The 23,542-nt window shown below is 37.5% G+C and overlaps 1 protein-coding gene across 2 annotated transcripts in view; it reads left to right on the top strand.

The window, feature by feature from the left end:
* Window positions 1-22,094, top strand: part of Con (Connectin) — a 258,429-nt gene extending 236,335 nt beyond the window's left edge. For both annotated transcript variants that reach the window (XM_069052089.1, XM_069052090.1), the window contains one exon: window positions 20,415-22,094. In XM_069052089.1, the coding sequence (XP_068908190.1) occupies window positions 20,415-20,905 (491 nt within the window). In that variant the 3' untranslated portion in view covers window positions 20,906-22,094. The remainder of the gene's footprint in view (window positions 1-20,414) is intronic.
* The last annotated feature ends 1,448 nt before the right edge of the window (window positions 22,095-23,542 follow it).

Raw genomic sequence — 23,542 nt, 5'->3', positions numbered from 1 at the left:
TACAGAATTCGTTATAAGATTTGCACAAAAATGGTTATGGCAAATCGTTTTCCAGCAAAAAATGGGGATAATCAGAAAGCTCTTTCAACTAGTTAACCTATGTCTTCTCACCCCTGTAAAAGTGCCAGACGGGATATTAAATTCTTAATCTGTAACTTTTGAAATAAGTAGATATTAAACGTTAGGATAGAACGGTGGAGTGTCAGGCATCGAGGCATCAATAATTGATTAATTTTGTGAACTTTTAGGGTCTCCGATAAGAGGGAAAAGGAAATTTGATGTAAAACCGGCGACAGAAAAAAAAAGTGTTTTAAATTGGTGAAATGTGGGTTCTTTGTTGGATGAAAAACATCGAAATGGGGTGCGGAAATTGTCATCCTTAAACAAATAGCAACAATTCAATGGACTCCTTTACGACCAACCAATTTCTCACTTTTCAGTTCCTCAATCGCTTCATTTATGTTGATGTATACGGCACCATATGTGTAAGCACGTGTTTACGATACCAATGACGACCGCATCTATAAAAGTACTTTTTCATATCATCTCAATAGACCAAAATTTATATGGAACGACCAGCTTGAGGCTGGATTTGAAAGAAATCAAGCAATCACGTGTCATTGTCGAAATGAATAACAGGAAATTATTTTCGATGAAGCGAATTGGTGAAGTTACTTAGATCGGTCGCCCTGGGTGCGACCGGAATCAATCACAATAAGATATCGCTTAGAATATCCTTAATAAAAATATTTGGCGTGTTATTGCACAGGAGGGAGTCCCGGAATTGTATTTCCACAACAATCAGTCCATTTTGATTCAAATGGTTTAATTTCTATGCGTATGGTATACGTGGGGTGAATTTAGCCGGGATCAGGAAACAGGGAGGCTATAGGCGTGCCCTTACGGTGACATCATCATTGGGACATTAATTATGAAGGCGCCGAGACGCGAAACGACGTGATGAAGTGGGCGTGTGTCGGAAATTGTAGTCTGTGGCTCCTCCTGATCCGGACCTGAACAAATCGGTAATGCCACGAAAAAGCGCACTTTTCTCGTGGAAACGCGGAAATTAACATTTGCGAAAATGCGGTCCCCACCCCGCACGCCGATTCTGAATAGTTCAAAAGTACAATAGAAAAGCGAAAACGACACTATGCTATTGTCAGAAATTTACAGGGAAACTTTGTTGAAAAGTTTTTAGAACAGAGAGAGTTTTATTTTCGAGCCGTGCAATTCCGAATCTCGGGATAATAATGATAATATCTACCAAACAATTGTCGGTTACCCTAAACTCCTCTCGTTCTTATTAAAGAGATAAACTTTAATTTATTTCCCAGTATTTGTCCGACTACGTTCGCTACGAAACGTAGACGGACCGGATCATCGACCTGTTAATTGATTGATAATTTCGTCGCCGAAGAAAATTATTTACAAAAGGGAAACTAGCCGGGAGATGTGCTTCGTCGTCCGGAAGAAATAACAAACTTTCCTTGATAATTCCGTCCAAAAATTTCTTTGGATAAAGTCGGCGGCGCTGTTCATCCAATTATTGGAAGTCGCCTTCTAACTTTCCCTAATAACGAATTTTCGATAAATATCTCTTCTTTTGTCGGGCGAATGTTTTGCTAATTTTCAGAAACCCGTCCTTTATCTCGGTCCTAATTGTCGTTGTTTATTTAATCGCACGGCTTTCGACTTTTTTAAGTAACTCGCTCTATAAATTACTAATTCGACGATCAATTCGAAGCTTAGCAAAGTTCGCGTGCTAAAACCTGACAGCCACGTCGCGACACGATATTCTTGCCCGATAAGAAGTGGTAAGGAAAGCCGTGATAATTTCGACTACTGTAAAGTGGTTTGTACTTTTGTTGTTCAAATTAGAAACGCAAATTTGCATAAAATGTGAATTTTGATGATTTTAATCACAGCTCGACGACTCTAATAACGCTGATTAATAACGCATCAATCTGGAAATTGAAAGTGACGAAAAATAAATTTCAATGTAATTAACCCGAACGAGACAAATTGCGGCCTATGCTAATTCAAACATTTTCGTATCTGAATCGTTACGTTCCTGCATACAATTCACCAATTATCACCTTGTCTGATCAATCTGGGCTATTTAACTGACCCCAAATTCATGCCATTTTGCCAAGCTCTCTTCGACTCTACAATGTGCCCTAATGATGTTCGTGTCTCGTCGTATTTACCGCACCGCCCGCTTTTTCACCCTTCTCGTGTATTCTACTATTGAAAAACTTACGATAATGCCACATTCCTATTTATTTTTAAGCGACACAACCGTGCAACAACTCAGCTTTCGTCATTACAAGTTTTATAACTTCTTGGATTTGCTTTGTAATTTGATGAAAAAAATTAAAAATCAACGTTTTTTGATTTAAAAAAACATAAAACGTTGTTACTGTCGCGAGCAAAAAAAAACTGGTCGTCAAAATCAAACTTTGGCACAATGGAAAATAAAATGCTCCATTGTAAAACGGTCGTAAATATCATAACCTATCATCATGTTGTATGACGTTAATTGTCATTTTTTCTCATTTTTTTGACACTTTGTTGACATGGGCATAATCAGGCAGGGACATTTTTTTAATTTGTGAGAATCTAACCAAATTTTGAAATGACATTGACGACCAGAATTTTTTGCTCGCGACAGTAGCTGTGCAGTTTCGAAAATTTTGACAGAAACGTCATAGAGCTTGGTTAAAAATGAAATTGTGAAAAAACGAAGAGTTTTTGGGAAAATGTTTATTGTCTGCATAAACACGCAACGGCAGAAGCACTTTTATTACATTTTAATCGTCGTATTTTAACTTTTTCGTAAATGTCAGTTGTGACAAATAAAATTATTGGAAGCGAAACCATTCTGGATTCGTCAGTGAATGTATTGTGGGTTGCATTTTCAATTCCACCGGACTCATTATTACTCCTGAAATATCCCGTATTTTGCTGTATCAAGCGATTGTCGCGAAAAATCTCAAATAAAACACGAAAAACGTCCCGAAGATGAACAAGATACTTGAAATTCTTTAATAATTCCTTCAGAAAATTTGAAAATGGCAGAGAAAAGAGAAATGACATTTTTACTCCATCAAACAGCGTCTACAACAAGAGACTTACAAGATCGCTCTCGGGATGAACCAGCCTAATATTACACTTTTAAACGTGTACAAAACTTTATTTTCATCGGGCGAGTTTAAAGAATGTGACAACTTCAACAACACTTTTCGTTTCAAACAACCTCGTAAAATTCAACGCCTCCGCTTTACAAATGATCCTACAAATATTACCGTTTTTGGAAAGTGGAGGAAGTTTTCCGTCTTGCCATTTGTTCTTTCCCCGTTTCGTTTTCGACAAGTATGAGATTGACGATTGATTTATTTAACGTTCTGCAACGACTCAGTCACTACAAAAACAAGCTACGCCATTGATAACATCACTTTAAATGTATAATTTCTTAGAAAAGAACTGAATTAAATGTCGCATCGATTTTACTACTGTTGTGTGCATAAATGCATTTTAATGGGAGTAGTATCCCAACACTTCTAGTAAAAAGCTCTAATTTGTCGATCTCACGCAATCACAGTTTTTTCCAACATGCGAAACCTACGAATTGCCTCATTATTGATTATTTATGGAACATCTCGCACCTTCACTTGGTCCTTCAACGAATACAAAACAATAATAAAACACGCGCTCGCCACCAATTTTCGACTCCCAATTTTCAAATTTGATCAAGCTGTCCATTAATTAACGGAAATTACATTGCAGCACCGTGATAGGTGAAAACTCGCTGACAAAAGTATCATCCAAAACGTACACATTCGGAATTGCTAATGAGCAACGAATCCGAACAACAGCAGAAAAAACCCGGTGACGTGAGTAATTTAAACAACAGGAAATAACTAAAAATTTGATAGTTGTAGGGCAGAGAAAAAAAGAAAGAAGCACGGAATACATGCATCAGATAGTAGTAGGAATTAATTAGCATAATTGCAGTGTTTCAGCGCCGCTGAAACATGTATTTTACATTTACACCGTGTCTCTGGAACGCGCGTGTTATTTCGGGACCCCAGAATGGCGGAATTAATGTATTTCGGGGCAGCATGCATGACACCCGTACTCTGCACCTACACCCTTACACGGTACACACATGTACCCAGCCACCATAAATAAAAGAAAAGCTTTTAACGGTTTTTGCTAATTAGACTCTTTCTGATCGTGAAGTACTGATATTACCGCAGCCACTTCGGGCTGGATGCATTACATTCCATTAAACATGTACGGACTTTAATGTAACAATTAGGCCGACAGACATTTCGATGGAGTCCGGTTCTGGGTCTTCAGCGTGTCTTCAATTTGTGGTTGTCACTTTGTCGTCGCCTCGCGTACATTATTCATTATGGTTTTCGTTTTCTTTTACATCAGCACATATATCGCGGGGCCGTGTGCATTGGAAATCAAAAGAAGAATAAATCAAATAAATGGGACTCGTCTGGAAGTGATAATCTTAGCTTCAGTGATTTTAAAATTTAAAAAGCATAAGCTCGGAAACCTAGGCCGATAAGCTTATTTAGTGTTCTCTTTGTGGGACCTGTGCAGAATACTCAATTTTATCAAAGACATCTATCATGTATTGACTCATTTTGGTGTGATCTCAAACTATATTATTCAATTATTTATTTTAATGTTAAAATCAATTTCAATTCACAACTGGAAGTAGACGTTTTAATTTTACTTATACAGGGTACATATTTCACGAGTGATAATGAGCCCGGCGGAATTAAAATGCAACCCACAATACAGTTCCAAAACTAACGTGTCAATTTTAAATATCGTGTTGTTTTAAAATAAAATTATGAATCCATGATGCCTTTGCTTTCAATAATTTTATTTGTCGCAACTGACATTTATGAAAAAGTTAAAATACGACGATTAAAATTTATTTGAACGATGAGAAAACAGACATAATCCTGATTTATGATAAAAATGCTTCTGCCGTTCCGCGTTTAAGCAGACAATAAACATTTTCGCAAAAACTTTTCGGTTTTTCACAATTTCATTTAACCAAGCGAATGACGTTCGTGTCAAAATTTACGAAACTGCACAGCCAACTATGTTTTATGTTTTTAAAATCAAAAACCAAAGATCCACGTTAGCTTTGCAAATGTTTTGCGGGTTGCCTTTTCAATTCCGTCGGGCTCATTATCACTCGTGAAATACCTTACATAGCAAATTTTCTCCGGGAAGTTTTTGATGTTTATTTTAAGCAATGTTGCGTAACCAACGTAATGATTTACAAAAAAGCATTTATCACCAGAGCAAAGACAGAAATATAATACGCTATCATCTTAAGAAAAGTTGAAGGAAGCGAGAGTACGTAAAACTTTGAACTCTTCAACTTTATCCCGCACCCTATTTTTTCAATAATCTACTATCCAACTCTTCCAGATTAAAGCTAACTTCGGTTTAATCAAATCAAACGAACGGTTTTGTTGGCTGGGTTTTATCATCTTTCTTGTTTGTTTCCTCCCGCAACTCGCTCACCATCATATGTACATCCGGCGTTTTCGTTTCCTTAGTATATGGCTCTCATTACTTATCTGCCTCCTTTTCTTTTTTCATTTACGTACCTTAATCCGGCGCTTGTTTATTGACTTTATTTTTGGGGGTTCCTTAAATATTAATTCTCTTAGATCCTTCATTATATCCCCCTTATTTTCCTACTTACACGTCTTTGTTCCAAGAAGTCCATTGTTGTTTGAAATACAAAATTGATTGAATTGTCAAAGTTTGATGCTGTTTCCGCTTATTCCGAATATACGGTATCATTACATTAAAAACTTCGGTTCATCAATGGAAAAGACAGCCGTACAAAATATTCCATTCGCTTAATTTTTCCCAATAACAACGAATTGCATTTTTAAACGAATACATGTGAGCCAAAATCCTGAACGGAAATTACATTTATTTCGTTCATTTAAAAGAAATCAACTTTATCGACGACCGGAAATGACAAGATCTCCGTGTAAAATCGTATTCTTAAAATACAGATTTGTGTGGGGTAACTCATATGTTCGCTTTAACAGACGCAGATAATTAGAGGAATATGCTTTCGGTTGTGTTCCCTTATGCAAATCTGAGGGAACGAGGGTTGCTTGTTACACGATATCCCTATTATGTTTTTCAAGGTTTAAGCTACCCTAAGTTATTTTATCTGTACCCGGAGGTTGAGGCCTCCTGACCTGAAGAACATAAAGTAAAACCTTTCTCTTTACAATGAATGCCACATTCTGACGGCAACAACGATTCATTGGCTACGTACCATGGGACGAGACTGAATTATACAGTGTTTGGATTCCATGTTAATTAAAATTGTTTTCGATTCGGTCCAACAATGATAATCGGTCAGGTTGTTTAAGAGCCACTCTGGATATCGATCGCCGTGGGCGTTGTTTCGGCAACGAGGCCATACATAATCAGCTTTTTGTGCCTCCTGCAATGTTACAGAAGAGGTCCTGAGAACCATCCTCTTTCGTTTGAACCGATGTGACAGCACTGGACCCTGCAAATAACATGATAGAACAAAAATGTATGCACTTATAAATTTATTAATTTTTTTGTAAAAAAATTTAATTTAAAAAATCATAATAAAAATAACAACAAATTTGATTATGCTCAGTTTTTGGGTTGTTATTGTTGCTACTCAATCATATTTTGTAACATCGAACTTTCAATGGGACGTAATAATTATGTAAATATTAGTTTTCTCGCAATTTAATTATTGTTGTCCTGGCTTAACAGGCAAATGGTTCAAAATTTTAAAATCACTAAATCAAACAGAATTATGTTCCATGTTGTAAATTATTTCTGTTACGTGTTTGAACGCTTGAAATAAGTCTTTCTGTCCTCAATCGATGGCCTGTTGGATGGCCTGAATGACCTGAAGTGAGTTGTCACAGTGGTTACCCTTAAACTCTCCCTTTGAAGGGCAAACCAGGTGTAATAGCATGGAAATAAGTCAAGGAAATAGAGGGGACCTGAATCCTGGCCTAGATTTGATGTTGACCCAAAAAATAAATAATGAAGAAAGAGACAACTGGCGTTGTCATGAACAAGAATAATCAATCTTCCTGTGTTCCTATTCCTACAATCCATTTTGGACGTGACACTCGAGGACTATCTTACAAACCTGGAAGTTCATGGTTTATCCTTCTTCTAGGAGCTCCGTGAAGGCGATGCTGTGGAAACTCATGCCCACGATCAGCATAAGCTTTCTCACTTTTGACTCAGCTGTGGCGTACAAAGGTAGACGCAGTTTTCTTCCAAATTTTCGTTTTATTTTTTGATGGTTGCGAGTAGAGCAGTGAAGGCAGTTAGAGGTGAGTCCTCTAATTGGAATTTCTTTCGATCTTCAATGAGGCAATACTCATATATCGAGAACCTTATTGAATCCCACTTTCTTTCTCATAAGTACGTGAAGTGTTAGCTTAGGGGTGCCATTTGTAAGGCGAGTTCCCCAACACTCCACCCTCACTGTTCACGTAATTAGTGTTTGACTCCTTCAAATAGGTCCTTCTGTTTCGATATGGATTCTGTGGGTATCCCGTGGCTTCTTTCGCTTCTGTCCGCTCTTCATTGATCTACTTAACGCAATATGTTACCGTAGAGGACTGATAAGCTCTTCCACCCAAAGCATTTTTGAGGCCATTTTGTAACCCGGTAAAGTTTTGATCAGACTATGTATATCAAGTCTCCGTGAATCTGTCGTTGACCTGACCTGACCTGACTACAGGGTTATTGTTTTACCAATTTAAAAAAAGTCTTTCACTGTTAAATAGAAGATAAAAAACCTTTTAAAAAAAGATTTCACCCTTGCCCCTATTTAAAACTTTTGAATTGTTCCCCCTTGCGCTGCCGTTGCAACAGTGTAATTGATGCAAGAAGATGGCAATTTAGAATTATAAATTGATCTGTTGGAGGGGTTAGTAAAAAATCAACAACGTACCTACATTTAAGGAACTTTATTCTTCACTTACACTCGCTAATTAATTATTATCGTAAAGTTCATTTTTTCTTAAAACTAGTTGTATGTATATTTAATACCTATACAGGTTTATAAATTATCCGATTTTCGACATTTCCCACTAACTCAATAAAATACAATAAAATATAATATAATAACTAAAACTAACTAACTAAATAAGACAATAATTCAAAACAATAACAAATTAGCAGCTTTCCAAATACAATTATCCCTCCCCACATATTGTCCCTCTTCTCCACTCAACCTTCTTCATCCATTCGATCCCTCTTCCGTCCTCATTCAACATTTCTTCTCTACTTTCCTCTCTCTCTCTCAATTCTACGCATTCATTCAACATATGTTCTATCGTCTCCTTTTTTTCTCCACACATCCTGCACACTCTAATCCTATCCTCATTCCAATATTTATTCTCTCTCTCCTCATTTCCACACCTAAATCTTGCTATTATCACTCTCTCCTTTCTACTATCTCTTCCTAGGTACTTTGGTAGTTCTTCCGTTATTATTTTTTCATACTTCCCATTGTACCTAGATTCCCTAATTCTCGTTCTTCTTTCCTGCACTTGCACATCTCTGTCTCTCTGCACCAATTCATATGTCATTGCTCTGCCTCCCTCTCGCATTCTTTCTATCTCCGCTCCTGCATACCCATTTCTTTCGAAATATGCCTCCCTCTCTTTCCATACCCCTTTTCCTATTTCTTTCCTTTTTTCTTTCAGACACTCTTGCAAAATTCTACACTCTCCTCTCTCTATCAACCTCTCCTCAAATCTTATTGCTCTCTTTCCTGCTTCTATTCTTATTCCATCCCTTTTTGTTTCCTCCATCACTATATAGCCCGGTGTCTCTCTATCTACTCCTAGCACCCATTTCAAATATTTTCCTTGCACCCCTTCCAACCCTTCTTGCTCTCTCCATCCCCATATTTCCGCTCCATACATCATCACGCTTTTCACCAGACTATCAAACATCATTATTCTCCTTCTAAAGTCATGTCCAAATTTTCTCTCTCCTATCCCCCATACCGCTCCTATTATCTTATTCGCTTTTTTCACTAACTCTCTCACATGTGCTGCTGCTGTGTTTCTTTCATTCATCACATAACCTAAATACTTAAATTCTTTCACTTCTTCAATTTTATCCTTTTCCCATCTCCACTCATTTATTTTTCTCCTACCACCCCCCTTTCTAAACACCATCATCTTGGATTTCTCTACATTCACCGTCAACTTTTTCCTCCTCATATATTTCTCCATGTTTCCCAACATTTCTTTCATACCTTTCTCCTCTCTCGCTAGCACCACCAAGTCATCCGCGTATGCCAAAGACCACACTTTTTCTTTGCCCACCACGACCCCCCCTGCCTGCCCCTTCCTGAACATCTCCTCTATATCTCCTATAAACGCTGCAAACAGGCTGGGGCTTAGTGGACAACCTTGTCTTACTCCCTTATACGTCTTGAAACATTCACTCACTCTTCCATCCACTCTCACTCTACTTATCGTCTCTTCATATATCTCTTCTATTTTTGTTACCAGATGCTCATTTATCCCTTTCTTTCTCAAGTATTCCCACAGTAAGTCTCTTTCCACATTATCAAAAGCCGCCTTCAGGTCTACAAAAAATGCATATATCTTGCTACCCCTCTTTTTTATCTCATTTCCTATTATATGATTCAAGATATATACGTTGTCCATAGTCCCTCTACCTTTCCTAAATCCCGCCTGCCCGTCTGGTAACGCACCCCGCTCATTCATTTCTTTCATCAGTCTTTCTTCCACAATCATCGCGTATACCTTATATGCCGTATTAAGGAGCGTGATCCCCCTGTAATTGCTGGCTGTATCCTTTTCTCCTTTCTTATATATGGGGCATATTATCCCCTCCTTCCACTCCTGGGGGAAGCCCTCTCCCTTCCACACTCCATTCATTATCTCTAACAACCTATCAACTTCCCTTTCAGTTCCATATATCCACGATTCGTTCTGTATACCGTCCCTCCCCGGTGCCTTTTTCCTTTTCAGTTTTCTTAGTTGTTGCTCTAATTCTTCTCTTGTTATCTCTTCTATTTCTCCCACTCTGTGTTGTCTCTTTTCCTTTTCTTGTCTGTTTTCCTCACCCCCCAACAACTCACTGAAGTACTTTCTCCATTCCTCCATAGTAATTCTATCACTCACTATTTCTCCTTTTTTCTTTCTTTCCCTATTTATGTATCTCCACACCTCTTCTTCCGTCTTTATACCTTTCATCTTCATTTCTTCTTCCATCCGTTTCTTTTCCTTCTTCTCTTTGCATACTAATTTGTACCTCTTGCGTGCTGTCTTGTACTCTTCCTTCGTTGCTTTTTCTTTTTTCCAATTTCTTAGTTTCTTTCTTGCTGCTTGCTTCCCTTCCCTGCATTCTTTATCCCACCACTCGTTTTTCCACAGCCCCATCTTCTCTCTTATCTCTATCTCTTTTTTTTCTGTTGCATTTTTTACGTTCTCGCTCAGCTCCCTCACTTTTTCGTTTATTTCTTCTTCTTCGTATTTTGCCTCCCTAAGTCTTGCTCTATACTTTTCTTTTCCTTCTTCCGTCCAAATATTCTTCACAATTTTTTTTTTAACATCCTTCATACTTCTCTCTTTCTCTCTTCCTTTTGTCCGCACTTCCAATGGCATATGATCCGACTCCACTCTTTCTCCCACCTTAAATTCTTCTATTTTATCCCATGCTTCTTCATTCACCATAACATAATCAATAACTGTCTCCCCTCTCGATCCAATATACGTGTACTCCCCTTTCTCGTCTCCTATGCAGTTTCCATTAAGTACGTCCCATCCTCTTTCTTCTACTAAACTAACCAGTTCTCTCCCTTCTGCGTTTTCTATTCCATCTTTTGTTGGTCTTCTTTCTATTGTTGCTTGTTGTTCTTCCATCCGCCTTCCTTTTCCCCCAATTCTTGCATTAAAATCCCCCCCAATCACCAGTGTTCCTTCTTCCTGCTCTTTTACTCGCTCTTCTATTATTCTCTTCGTTTCTTTCATACTTCTGCTGTATATTGTTACAATTCTCCATTTTCTCTGTTTTCTTTTTACCGTTCTTTCCATAAACCCTCTTTCTTCTTTTACTCCAGATCCGTTTTCTTCTTCCAGTCCCTTTTTCACACCCATTATTATCCCACCTTTCGCTCTTCCTTTCTTGCTTTCCCTCTCTGCATATTGACACTTCCACTCAAACTCTCTCGGCATTCTCTTTTCCAATCTTTCCCAGCCTTTTTCTTCCACCCACGTTTCTACCAATCCCACTACGTCAAATTCTCCCAAATACTTCCAAAACTCATTCTCTTTATTTTTTATTCCCGCTACATTCCAGAATACTATTCTTATTTGCTCGTTTTCTCCTTTATTCCTCTCCATGTTCGTTTTCCCTTTTCTGCCCTGTCGTCTTTTTCTTACGCTCTTATTCAAAAATTTGCTGTATGTAACTTCCCGTTTTCTTCATCCCACCTAAAACCTTTTCCCTCTATCTATATCTTTTTATAACCCACTTTCACCCGCAGTCCTTTTTCTCGCTCTTCTTTGGATAGCGTTCTTAATTTCTTCTGTGTGTCTCTCTCCTTTTTTGTCATATCATCTTCTATGTACACTCTCTTTCCTTTTTTTTCTCTTAGTTTCCTTTTATTTTCCATAACTTTCCGTTTTTCCCCCCAGCTCTCAAGTTCTGCCACAATCATTTTTCCTCCATTTATTTTATACATCTCTTTCACCCTTACTTCAACCTCTAATTCTGCCTTCATCCATTTTTCCAGTTTCTTCTCGTTCTCACATTCCTCTTCATCCAGTCCCGTTACGACAATATTCTTTTTTCTCACTCTTTTTTCCTGCTCTTCCATTTTCTCCTCCAATTTTGTCATTTTTTCTTTTAATTCCATCTTTTCTCTTTCCCATTTTTCTTCCTTTTCACGCATCATACTTTTCAGTTGTTCCAATTCCCGGCTCATCTTCCGATTCTCTTCCTTTATCTCCCCTACATCCTCCATAATTTTTTCCAACATCTTTTTCATTTCCTCATCCATTGCCTTTTTAACAGGTGATCTTTCCACTTTTTTACTTTTCCGAAATGGGTTAATCCTCTCTTCTGATTCTCGTCCTTCTTCTCTTTTCCTTTTGTGATCTTCGTCTCTCTCGCTTTCACTATCACTTTTTTTCATTCTACCTCGTTTTTACTTGCCGCTTATCTTATCGCGCGCCGTAAAACAGGTCCGCTCGCTTCGACTGCTCGAATCGGACTCCATTTTTTCTTAAAACAATTACTGTCAAAGTGTTGTCATGTTGGTATGAGCCACTAGTTATTTGATGGTTATTAGGTTCGCAAAGTTAAATGTCAATTGTATGTCAGCCATTTTGATGTAAAGGTGCTTGCGATACTGAATAGGTTCAGTTCTATTTTTCAGTGTCATTATCGTCTTTATTTCTGTTTTTTTGGTATAAAATGATTTAAATGTGCTTACATCTGAAACTTTTCTGACTTTTGAAAATTATTGAAATAACCTCAAACCTGATCTAGGGAGATTTTACAATACAGATTTTCCGAAACGAAAGGTTTTAAGGTGGTACAGCCTGGTCTTTGAGGGAATTTTGACATTGACAATTGTTAAAAACAAAAGTTGGCGACGTCGTCGGTTGTATTTTCGAGGTAGAATGTAGTGTTGGTGAATTTTTGATTTTGAAACAGATTATAGCAAAATTTGTGATGCAAGAAACAATACATTTCCCCTCCCACGACAAGATTAAGTATTAAGTATTAAGTTAAGCAATTATTCCACGTAATGATTTTGATTAAATTTGACAAATGTAATGTGGAGCATGTTGACTTGTTGACTATGTTTTATAAAATTGCAATATACATATATTTTTTCAATCCACATAATCGGTGCAAATGTAATGTTAGCTGCATCACAAATTTCGTTAGGCCCATTATTACTCGTGAATCACCCTGTAATCCTGTATGCATCGACGGAACCAGTAATTAGAAAAAAAATCATTAATTCTGTTTTCTTTTAAGATGGAGAGTCATCCTTGTCTGATATGTTTTTTTTTGTGAGCCATCCGGTAAAGTTTATCTACAATTTTTGTAGTGTCGGTGATACAAATTAATAGGAGGCAAATTTATCGGCTGAGATAACGCACAATATAATCACAATAAAGGACACACGAGCCGTTATTCGGAATTTATCTGTTATTATGCTTCCATTATGGAGCATCTTCCGCTGAGAATAAAGTACAGATGTATGGCTGGTAAAGCTATTACGCGTCACCCATTTTCGGAGGATCAGTTGATACTTTACAAGTTGAACGTGGAAGGTGTGGTTAGGGACAAATAATGTTATTTATTATCGAGGATCTTCTTACGGCAGTTTATTCAAGGCCACCTGGACCAAACCCTTTGCGAGTTAACATAGACGTTTGCACCTCGAAAGATTTATCACCATTTCCACCTTCCCAATGTAGAGTTCTCGCTGGTATCTTCATCAAGTTAATTCAACAATTACTTATCACGAGTGCCTTGTTCGCACAATTTCACATGAGATACGATTTTCGGTGTTCGAGAGGGAGAGACCTTTTAAAATAATAATAAGTAGGAGCAAATGGGCGAACGAGCAGACCACTAATATGACGCTGAAGTACCGGCAATATTTTTCCCTTTCAGGATCGTAAGCCGTAAACGTTTATCTGTGGGCCAACATTCGGGAGTGTTTCGTGCAATTTGACGGACTGCGATGGCTGCAATTCCGGCCTTCGTGGTGGATCAAATGTCGAGTAATGCACTGGTCCCAAGTAAATATGGGCACAAAATGACGGAACTGTATGAAATATGTGCAAATGCCGACCACAAATCAGTAATAAACTTCTTATTAAAGCGAGCCGTCAGCAACAGGAAGCCCGCAAGCTTATTTATCACATACACATAGAAGCCAAGAGAGCTTCAAACATGAGCCATTACCTAACACTAAATCAATAGTGAATGGCAGAATATCGGGAACAGGGAATATCAATGTGAAATGTCGCCATAGGTTCGAATACCCGCTGACCCAAAGGGTGCTAATCCGCACTGATACTAATACCAATTAGGGCCCAGGGCGTACATTCTGTCGCTAAACGAGTTTCCACGAAGCACACGTTTAATGTTAACATTTGATCCTCGCGCGTCAATTTAACTTAAGCTTAGACAAATGTAATTGGGAGGACACCTTTTACTACAAGTGGGACCACTTAAACATTTGCATTTGTAAATTTACCGTAACGAAATACCGACAATTAGTCAAGGGGTAACATAAAAAATGCGCCAGGGTTCCGGTCGAATTCGAAGCGGTCGAGGGGACCGGGCCTCGTTTTATCAAAGCCTTTGGACTAAAAGGATGTGATATCTGGAAATCGGCAATACGATAAACCTTTGCTCTTCCATTGATTTTTACCTTGTAAAGGCTTTTGTTTTGTTACACAATAAGATATTCCCCCAAATAATACAGTTAAAGTCACTACAAAGTTCACATTGTTTTGTTCTTGTATCATCTGGAAATAGGAAAATCCCTTTGACATTTCGAGTTACAATCGATTAAAACTTCACAAGATCTGTGTAAAGTCTGACGAGTTCGACAGGATTTGTAATTACCTAACTTAATCAAAATAGAAATCTAAATGTTGGATTCATGACGCTAATGGATTGAAAAACTTTCCGTATTCATCTGTACGAAGACTCAATTAAATGGTATGATGACGACTCGCAAAAATTTCAACGTTTATCCCAAGATCCAAGATCTAATTTTTTTCCACTCCAACCTTTCACTTTCAGGAGTGTACAGTGCTCTTTTAATCTAATTTTGAACAGTTCTAGATCTGGAAAGATTAAAATCGTATCAAAATTTTGGCAAACCTTAATCGACAAGCTTGGAAGATTCTTAAACCGGCGTTGTTCAACTGTATAACATTTGCATATTAAATATGTCAAATTTACATTATGACGATCAATAAAATCTGAAAAATTACAAGCTACGACGTCACCGGCTTTTATGCAAACAGTGTACTTGTTCTGTTCACGATAATCGCCGCGATCTTAATGTTACAATTGTTTTACATGGAATTAAAATGAATTAGCATTAGGTCGTTCATAATACTCTGAATGTCATGCTGGTAAATCGGCGGAAACGAGCGGATTACTCCACTAAAATAAACCGTGTCAAAGACCAAGAAGAGCTTTCAAGAAGTTACTTCCATCAATTCAGAACACGTACACGTCAACTATTAAATTCTAGGATCTTTTGAATAAAACAATCGATTACTCCAAAACGTCATCTTTAAATCAAATGGACCGTTCGATGACAAGAAATTGGTCGAATGTAATAATCGTTAAACCTGTGAGGACCGAGGACCGTAACACCCACCACGTATATGGGTTAAGCATCGGCTTTGACCCACTGAAAAGATAAATAAACACTCTTGACACAATGAATCTGAATTAACAGCGAACCCTCTTCCTGGTTTGGAGTGTTTCTCGAAGTCATTGCCATACTCAGTTGCCGCCCCTCGCGTTAATTATATGAAAACTGGATTAATCTATTAAAATTATATCTCCCAGTTGAGGCATATCCCTCTGACGAGACGCCTAAGCGAAATAAGGTCCACTTGTACGCCGCCATAGCTCTTGGTTAATGAGGCTTCCCGGAAACAGTTTGTTATTTTTCCATTTGTGTACAGACTACACGAAATTAAACAAGACAAGATAATGGTGCCGCATAAATCGATGAACATGAGACGCAGAATAACATTGAATAGTGTTGTGCAATAACCGAAAACAACGATGGTATTCATTTATTATTATTACCATGTCAGCCAACAATACGGGAGGTTTCCAGTTAGTATAGTCATACGTTCTGAGTATTTTAAATGTCGGAAATCTGGTCGCAGAAGAACGAATATATGGGGTATTTCGCATTTCACGAGTGATAAGATAATGAGTTCGGCATAATTGAAAATGCAACCCACAATATATTTGCAAGGCTAACGTGGATGTTTTAAATATCGTATTGTTTTAAAATGAAATTATGAATCCATGATAGCTTTGCTTCCAATAATTTTATTTGTCACAACTGACATTTACGAAAAAGAAACATGATCCTGATTTAAGGCGAGTGTAATAAAAATGCCTCTGTCGTGGTCCGCTTATGCAAATAATAAAATTTTTCCTAAAAACTCGTTGTTTTTTCACAATTTCATTTAATCAAGCGAATATGACATTTATGTCAAAATTTACGAAACTACACAGTTGACTATGTTTTACGTTTATTAAATCAAAAAACAAATATCCACGTTAGCGTTGAAAATGTATTGTGGGTTGCATTTTTAATTCCGTCGGGCTCATTATCACTCGTGAAATACCTGTATGTGCAAAAGCAGCATTGTAAGTCTAACAATATAATTAAAGAAAGAATAATAAAAACCCGTCTGGGAGTAATCCGTGAAACTTTAGCTGTTCACATGTCAAAGTGACATGGGTGTATATTTTAGAATTTATTATTTCGGTCCAAGAAAAGATTCGGAATCCGAATAGAATGGATTACAGTCCCAAAAACAAGATATTTATGATAAAACTCCATTTCCGTGAAAAACATCCACAAATGATATACAGGGTGATTCACGAAGAATAATGAGCCTGAGCAAATTCTCGATGCAAGCTACTGTCGCGAGCAATAAATTTTGGTCGTCAATATCATTTCAAAATTTGGTTAGAAAGTGTCAAAAAAATGAGAAAAAAATTACAATTGATGTCATACAACATGATGATAGGTTATGATATTTACGACTGTTTTACAATGGAAGATTTTCGATTGCGCCAAAGAATGACCTTGACGATCAAAATTTATTGCTGGCGACTGTACATTACACTTTCGCAACTTGCTATGCGAAATTTGTTAAAAAGATACAATTTGGATCCACGATGCCTATCAATAATTCTCATTATCATTTTTGGACAGACAGAAGTAACTGAAATACCAACGCAAAAGATGTTTTAATAACGAACAGAACATGGAAATTAAGTGAATCAATTAAGGACATGTTCTTTCTTTTACAGATCTACAGTGTGGAATAAAATGATTTACATCTAGTTACCTTTGCATTACCCTTGTAAAAATACGAAATGCCGTTCTACAAAAAAGAAAGCCTAACCTCAAAATATTTATCCAAATTCCAAATGTAATTTATTGCGAAGGGATGATATGAATGCAAAGTTGAGATTGAAATTAAAAAGGAGCTAACAAAAGCAAGTCACAGCTAGTGTTGAAAGTGGCCACCAACGTTTGTTAATTCAATTTAGTAAATTGTAACAATTGTCAATTCGATTGATGACATTTAATGACAGAACTAACAGTTCGGCACTTCGAAAAAAAAAAGTAGAAGTAGTAGTAAAATTCCAAAGGTAACTAGATGTAAATCATTTTATTCCACACTGTATATCTATTCTACAAACGATAGTTATGCGATGTTCGACATATTTTCTACTGTCGATAGGTGTTTGGTAGACACGCTCTTTGACCATTCCCCATTAAAAGTAATCTAGTGGAGTTATGTAAGGATTTCTCGGGGGCCAAGGATTAATCGAGCCCCTACCTATCCACTTATTCGCATACACAGTGTCCAAACAGCGTCTCACATCTCTGTGGAAATGAGGGAGCGCCCATCCTATTGGAGCCACATGTTTTGTCTTCTCCTCCAACAAAATTAGCAGAATGTTTTACAGAAAATTTAAATACACTAGACTGTTTAGTCTTTCGCGACAAAAATATGGTCCTATAATTTTATTCCCTAATATTCCACATCAACCATTTGTAGAATAAACCGTCTGGAAGAGTCCTTCGCGAATCCAGCGAGGGTTATTTTGGGGATAATAGTGACAATTATGTTTGTTTACGCCATTGCACCCCCATTGTTGCTAAAAGATGCTTCATAACTGTAAAGCATATTTTCCAAAAAAATTTGATCTAAAGGGATTTGTGCCGGAATGAATCGGCAAAAATTCAGTCTTTTACGGTAATCTGCTTCTTTAAGCTCTTGGACCAAGGTGATATGATAAAGATGGAACTTATTTTCTTTGGCACTTCTGCAAACAGAAGACTGGCTAATGCCTACCCGTCTTCCCACTTCGTGTTGCCCCACATGTGGTTCCTCCTCAAAAATTTGAAGGAGTGCTATTTCGTGTTCCTCATCCATGGTTACCCTTTGCTTTGATAACTTAACGGAAGGCCATTACCTCTCCACTCACCCTTCAATCTTTTAAAAATCATGTCAGAAGGCGCTCTCCCTTCTAGCAGTTTCATGAAGTTCTCCTCCTATTCTTGCATTTTTATTTCCTCGCTCATTGATTCCTTTCCTTTCTCTCTAAGTTTATGTATTTCCATACCTCCTTCTCTGTTCTTATTTCCTTTATCTTTTTCTCCCCCCTCTCCCCTTTCTGTCTATTCTTCTCTCTGCATCTTTCTCTCTGTAACTTCTTTTCATTTCTAGGAACTATTTCTGTTGATCTTGTTCCTCCTCCATTCTCTCAACGCCTTTACCACTTTCTTCTTCGGTTGTTCACATTCTTGTCCAACCACTCATTCTTCCTTCCTGCCCTTTTTGTTTCCCTGACTGTTACCTCCTTTTTCGTCGTCGCTTTCTCGATTACTTCCTTCATTTCTGCCTCCATCTTCTCCACATCCTGCTCCTCAAATGTTGCTTGTTCTAGTCTCCTCCTGTACTCTTCTACTCCTTGTTCATTCCATACTTATTGTCACCTTCTTCTGCTCCTCCCTTGCTTCTCCTTTTCTCCTTTCTTCGTGGTTCGTTTCTTCTATACTTATTTCCAGCGGGAGATGCTCTGACTCTACTCTATCTCCTATTGTCGATTCTTCTATTCTTTTCCATGCTTCCTCGTTTACCATTCCATAATCTATCTCTGTTTCTCCCCTGCTACCTATGTATGTCTATTCCTCTTCTTCGTCCCCTTTTTTGTTTCCATTCAATACATCCCATCCATTTTCTTCGATCCATTCCATCAGTCTTATCCCCTCTGCATTTTCCACCTTGTCTTTAAATTTTCTTTTCTCATCCACCCTCTCCTCTTCCCAACTTCTTGCTCCTCATTCTCCTATTTTCTAGTTGAAGTCCTCTCCCAAGAGCATACATTCTTCCCTCTTCAGTCTTCATCCCTTTACTGTATATTGTCATTATTTTCCAGCATTTATTGCCTATATGAACGTTTCTTCCCATGCATCCTTCTTCTTATCCCGTTTCTTGTCGCTTTTCTTTAATCCCAAATTTCACCCCTAATTAAAATACCTTCTTTTTCTTAGTTCTTGGTTCACAATTTGCCAGCCCTATGCTCAGGTCAGGTCAGATTGTTTTTTTAATTCCATGTTCCGTAAGAAAATGGAAGTATTAATTATGATTACTCTATACTCAAAACGTGAATAAACGTGATTTTTCACATGCCGACTGTGTCTGCGAAATTTTCGGTCAAAACTCTTTATTTATTTTTTGTATCTATTGGTGAGAAGTTAGCGTGATGTTATGTACTCCATATCACTCCTAGATATTTAGCTATCCAACAGTAAAAGTCCCTTCAAAATCGGTTCATAATAAGACTATCGGGGTGCACTAACAAAGGAAAAATAAACTTTCATGGTTGGGTAAAAAAAAGAGCATTTAAACGATCCTATTAACTAGTTATGATTGGTACAGTGCAGAAAAGGCCTAGAATGAACAACTCTTCAGAACGAGGAGTATTGCCAGAAGGATTTAAACTTCGACAACGAGCGTAAGACTCGAAAATCTTCAGAAGTAAAAATTTGAGACATAAACCGACTAAGTGATGGCGATTCATAAAAAACTATTGGAAAGTTGTTATTTTTCATGTTAGGTATGTTTTTTATCTGTCTAAAATTCAAGCGCTAAATGTTTGCTGCAGAAATCGATAAAAGGCACTTGTATGTACGCAAAATGTAGGACTATAACGGCGAGATAGGATTATTATTTCAAGGGAAGGGCGGAAACGTTACAAAAAGCTGAAATGTTGCAACACCCGCTTAAAATAATTGTCCCAACAGGGACGTCTGTTTTTCCCGTTTTATTTAGTGATCGAGTGAAAATTTCTCGTGTCGATTATTCAGTTCGATGATCGACTCCTCGTCTGGTCGTGTCGTAATTCGTGGGTATTTGTAGTAGGAGCTCAACGTAAATCTCTTTTAATAGCGGCGTTATCGGCGATCTCGTTGAAATCTCCAGGTCTCCTGACTGCTTATAACCATTACTGAGCGACCATTTATTTCATTTCAGATAACAAATTCGTCTGTGACTGTCGTCTGGCCTGGCTGCACACTTTACGTAACGAAACGAAGAATCCGGTGATCCGAAACACCCTGGACGAGATCACATGTTATATGGAATCTCCGGGTCAAAGTTTGGCCCGGGGCACGTTGCCCTCGCCGACCAACGCTCCTAGAACAGTCGATAACCAATTTCCTGAAAATGCCGAAGACTATAAATACGACTATGAGGCCGGTGAATACGACAACGACATCTTTGATCAACAGCAGGACAGCTCGCTGAATTACATCACTACATCCGGACCGAAGGACCCCAGGAAGAGACATCTATTCGAGATTCCGCTGCAGGAATTGCCCTGTCCCCAGAAAGAACATCCGACCGAATCGCCAAGGACCCTGCTGCACACACCCGGTTACGCAGGAATCAACGCCAGCGGCGCCCCCAGGCTTCTGGGACTCGCCACCTTAGTTGTAAGCGCCATGTTTTTGAACATGACGTAAAAACACCCAAGGACAGATAAAGTGTGGCTGTGTACAGGAATCATTTCCGGCAGTGCGTTGCGGTGTGAATCTAGAAAGCCCTCAAGTACAACTCGTTATTTAACGAACGATTTTCAGTTCATTCAGTTTACTGGGATTTATAGATTCAAGGATGTGCCGATTGCTCTAAAGACTGTTAACCCTACTCTACACAACCATAATTTTGTAACCCTCCGATCACCATCACGTCGCATATCGTAACTGTAGCTCAATACCCCCGTTGTATGGAACGTCATATTTTTTTAGCACCAAATTTCCAAAATTCAATACGTCGATGTGTCTCAAATTCTACATCAGTTGTTCCTAATAAGTGGTACTTAACGTCCAACTGCTGAAAACGATCCCGGCAGATTTGCTGGAATCTCAAAGTTCAAATTTAGGAAAACAAAATCGAAACTGCTGATCGAACAACCCGCGTTCCATATTTATTATTATTATTGTAAATATTATATATGTAATGACATGGCTGTTTAATATCACAATTTTGAAATAGTTTCTGGATGTACTCACACAGAAGTTATAATTAGTTTAGACTAACGACCTAAACCTAGAAACATATTTTGTAAATTATTGAGAAAAGCCTAGTCTTTAAGTGTATTTTTAAATATGTCGATTCGCACTGATGTAACTAATGCCATTAATTTATAAGCAACTATTTTGAAATATTAAAAGATATAATGTGTAATTATAATGTAAAATGTAATGTTGATTCGTTGTAATTTGTAACGTAGTGCATTCACTGTAAAAAACTGAATGAGGTTTTGCATTGTGCTATTGAACGAATAAACATGAAACACGTGAAAAATCCAAAATAAATGTTTAAAAATGACCTGTACTGTTGGTTGCCTACTTTTTGGATTTTTCACCCCACATTCTTCAACTAATTTTTGAATTTTGTTAAGTAAAAGACCTGCTGAAACGATATCCGAGAAATCGCAATCACGGTCTAAATGTACTTAATCCAAAATTTGCGTTGAACCATGACGTCCTTTTATCTCTGCACATAAATATGTATTTTAAAATTTGTACGTATGTGTTACACTGTGTATTTCGCTTATTCTAAATCTCTACTAATAAGATGTCTATTTCCCTTTCATTTTTGTAAATACCTTTCATGTGATTTTCATTGAAAATAAAATTCTAAAGCGACCTCGTTTAGTTAATGATATCCCTCTCTTCGCTGGAACAAATTCGATCGGCGATAAATTCACCGAAGCCCACCTCTTATCAGTTGTAATTAAAACGTAACCTTTTGGCCGAATGTATGTCACACAGGCCTCGTTAAAAGTGAATACCTCATTTTGCTGTAAATCCGCCCTTAATCTCTTTCCAGTTTCAGTTGATACGAATAATCCGAACATCCAAATACAAAAAATTAGGAAAACTTCTGAGGGCAAAATCATTTTTATTAATTAAAAAAGTAACGAACGTTTCCCAATCATAAAAACAAATCGAACGAGAGTATTCGGATTCTTCACGGGAATTTCTTAAAGGGCGTATCTTTCTTTTTCGCGATCTATCACGTACTTGATTCTTAGATAAGAAGTAAAAGCGGAGAAGAATGAACATTGATTTTACTTCAGACGTTTGAAAATAGAGGAGTTTCCTTGGGGCGTTGAGTCGTTTTAGAAACCGAAATAAAAATAATTAAAAGCCGCCCCTCACTACGACGAATGGCAAAAAGTTTAATTGAAGTAATTTTCACGCTGAAAAGTTAGTGGTACAATTTTAGTAGTGTTTATTTATATACTGTGCACGGTTGGGACCAGGGTAAGAAATGTGAGCTCGGTGCACACACATAATAATTCCATTTGTGCCACAACAATAGGTAGAAGTTAGATTAAGAAACTCCACGATGAAAATTATGTTTGAGAAATATGTTTCTAAATTTACTTTGATTAAAAAAATGAAATAACCACTTACACTAACGACGGTAATGGAAATGGAAATACGATTACGCAGCACAGAATTTTTTGTAATGTTAAAATTAATGGATGAGAAAAATGAATGGTGTTTCATTTCATTTCACATTAAGATAAGCCGCCCCTATCAAAGCTACTTGCTTGTTAAGCATTTCTATTCGAAATTTATTTGCGTGTACTTGATAAGGGTAGGTTCAGAAGTTGAACGTAACAAAATATATCGCTGAATTTAGAAAAACTGGTGATGTGAAAGTGGATCTAATCATAAATAGTTATTTTCATATGAGTAGCGCTGTCAGATCACTTTTCAGGTATGAGGCCGAAATTTGAAGCACGAAGCGTGAGCCAAGTGCTGCAAAACAGGTCGAATACCTGACAACTAACAGCACACGAATATTTTTCGTGTTCGTTTAGGCAAAGTCTTAAAAAATATTGATTTACTGTAAATTTTGAGGTTATCTTTGACAGATGTCAAGTTAGGTATACAGTGTCGCCGGATAGGTGAAACGACTCTTATAAAATTTTCTTTTTCTGGGGTCCAGCCCTGCTTGGTTAAAGACTAATTTCTAACATAATTTCAGTTTTGAAAAATCAAGTATGCCTTGGAAATTTTGATAAAACCTATTTTCCTGTGGAGTAAAGTGCCTTTTATGTGACAAATACGACAAAAAGTTAT

Source organism: Tenebrio molitor, chromosome 6 (genome assembly GCF_963966145.1).
Source record: "Tenebrio molitor chromosome 6, icTenMoli1.1, whole genome shotgun sequence".
Classification (NCBI taxonomy): Eukaryota; Metazoa; Arthropoda; class Insecta; order Coleoptera; family Tenebrionidae; genus Tenebrio; species Tenebrio molitor.
This window is presented reverse-complemented; position numbering and strand designations above follow the sequence as displayed.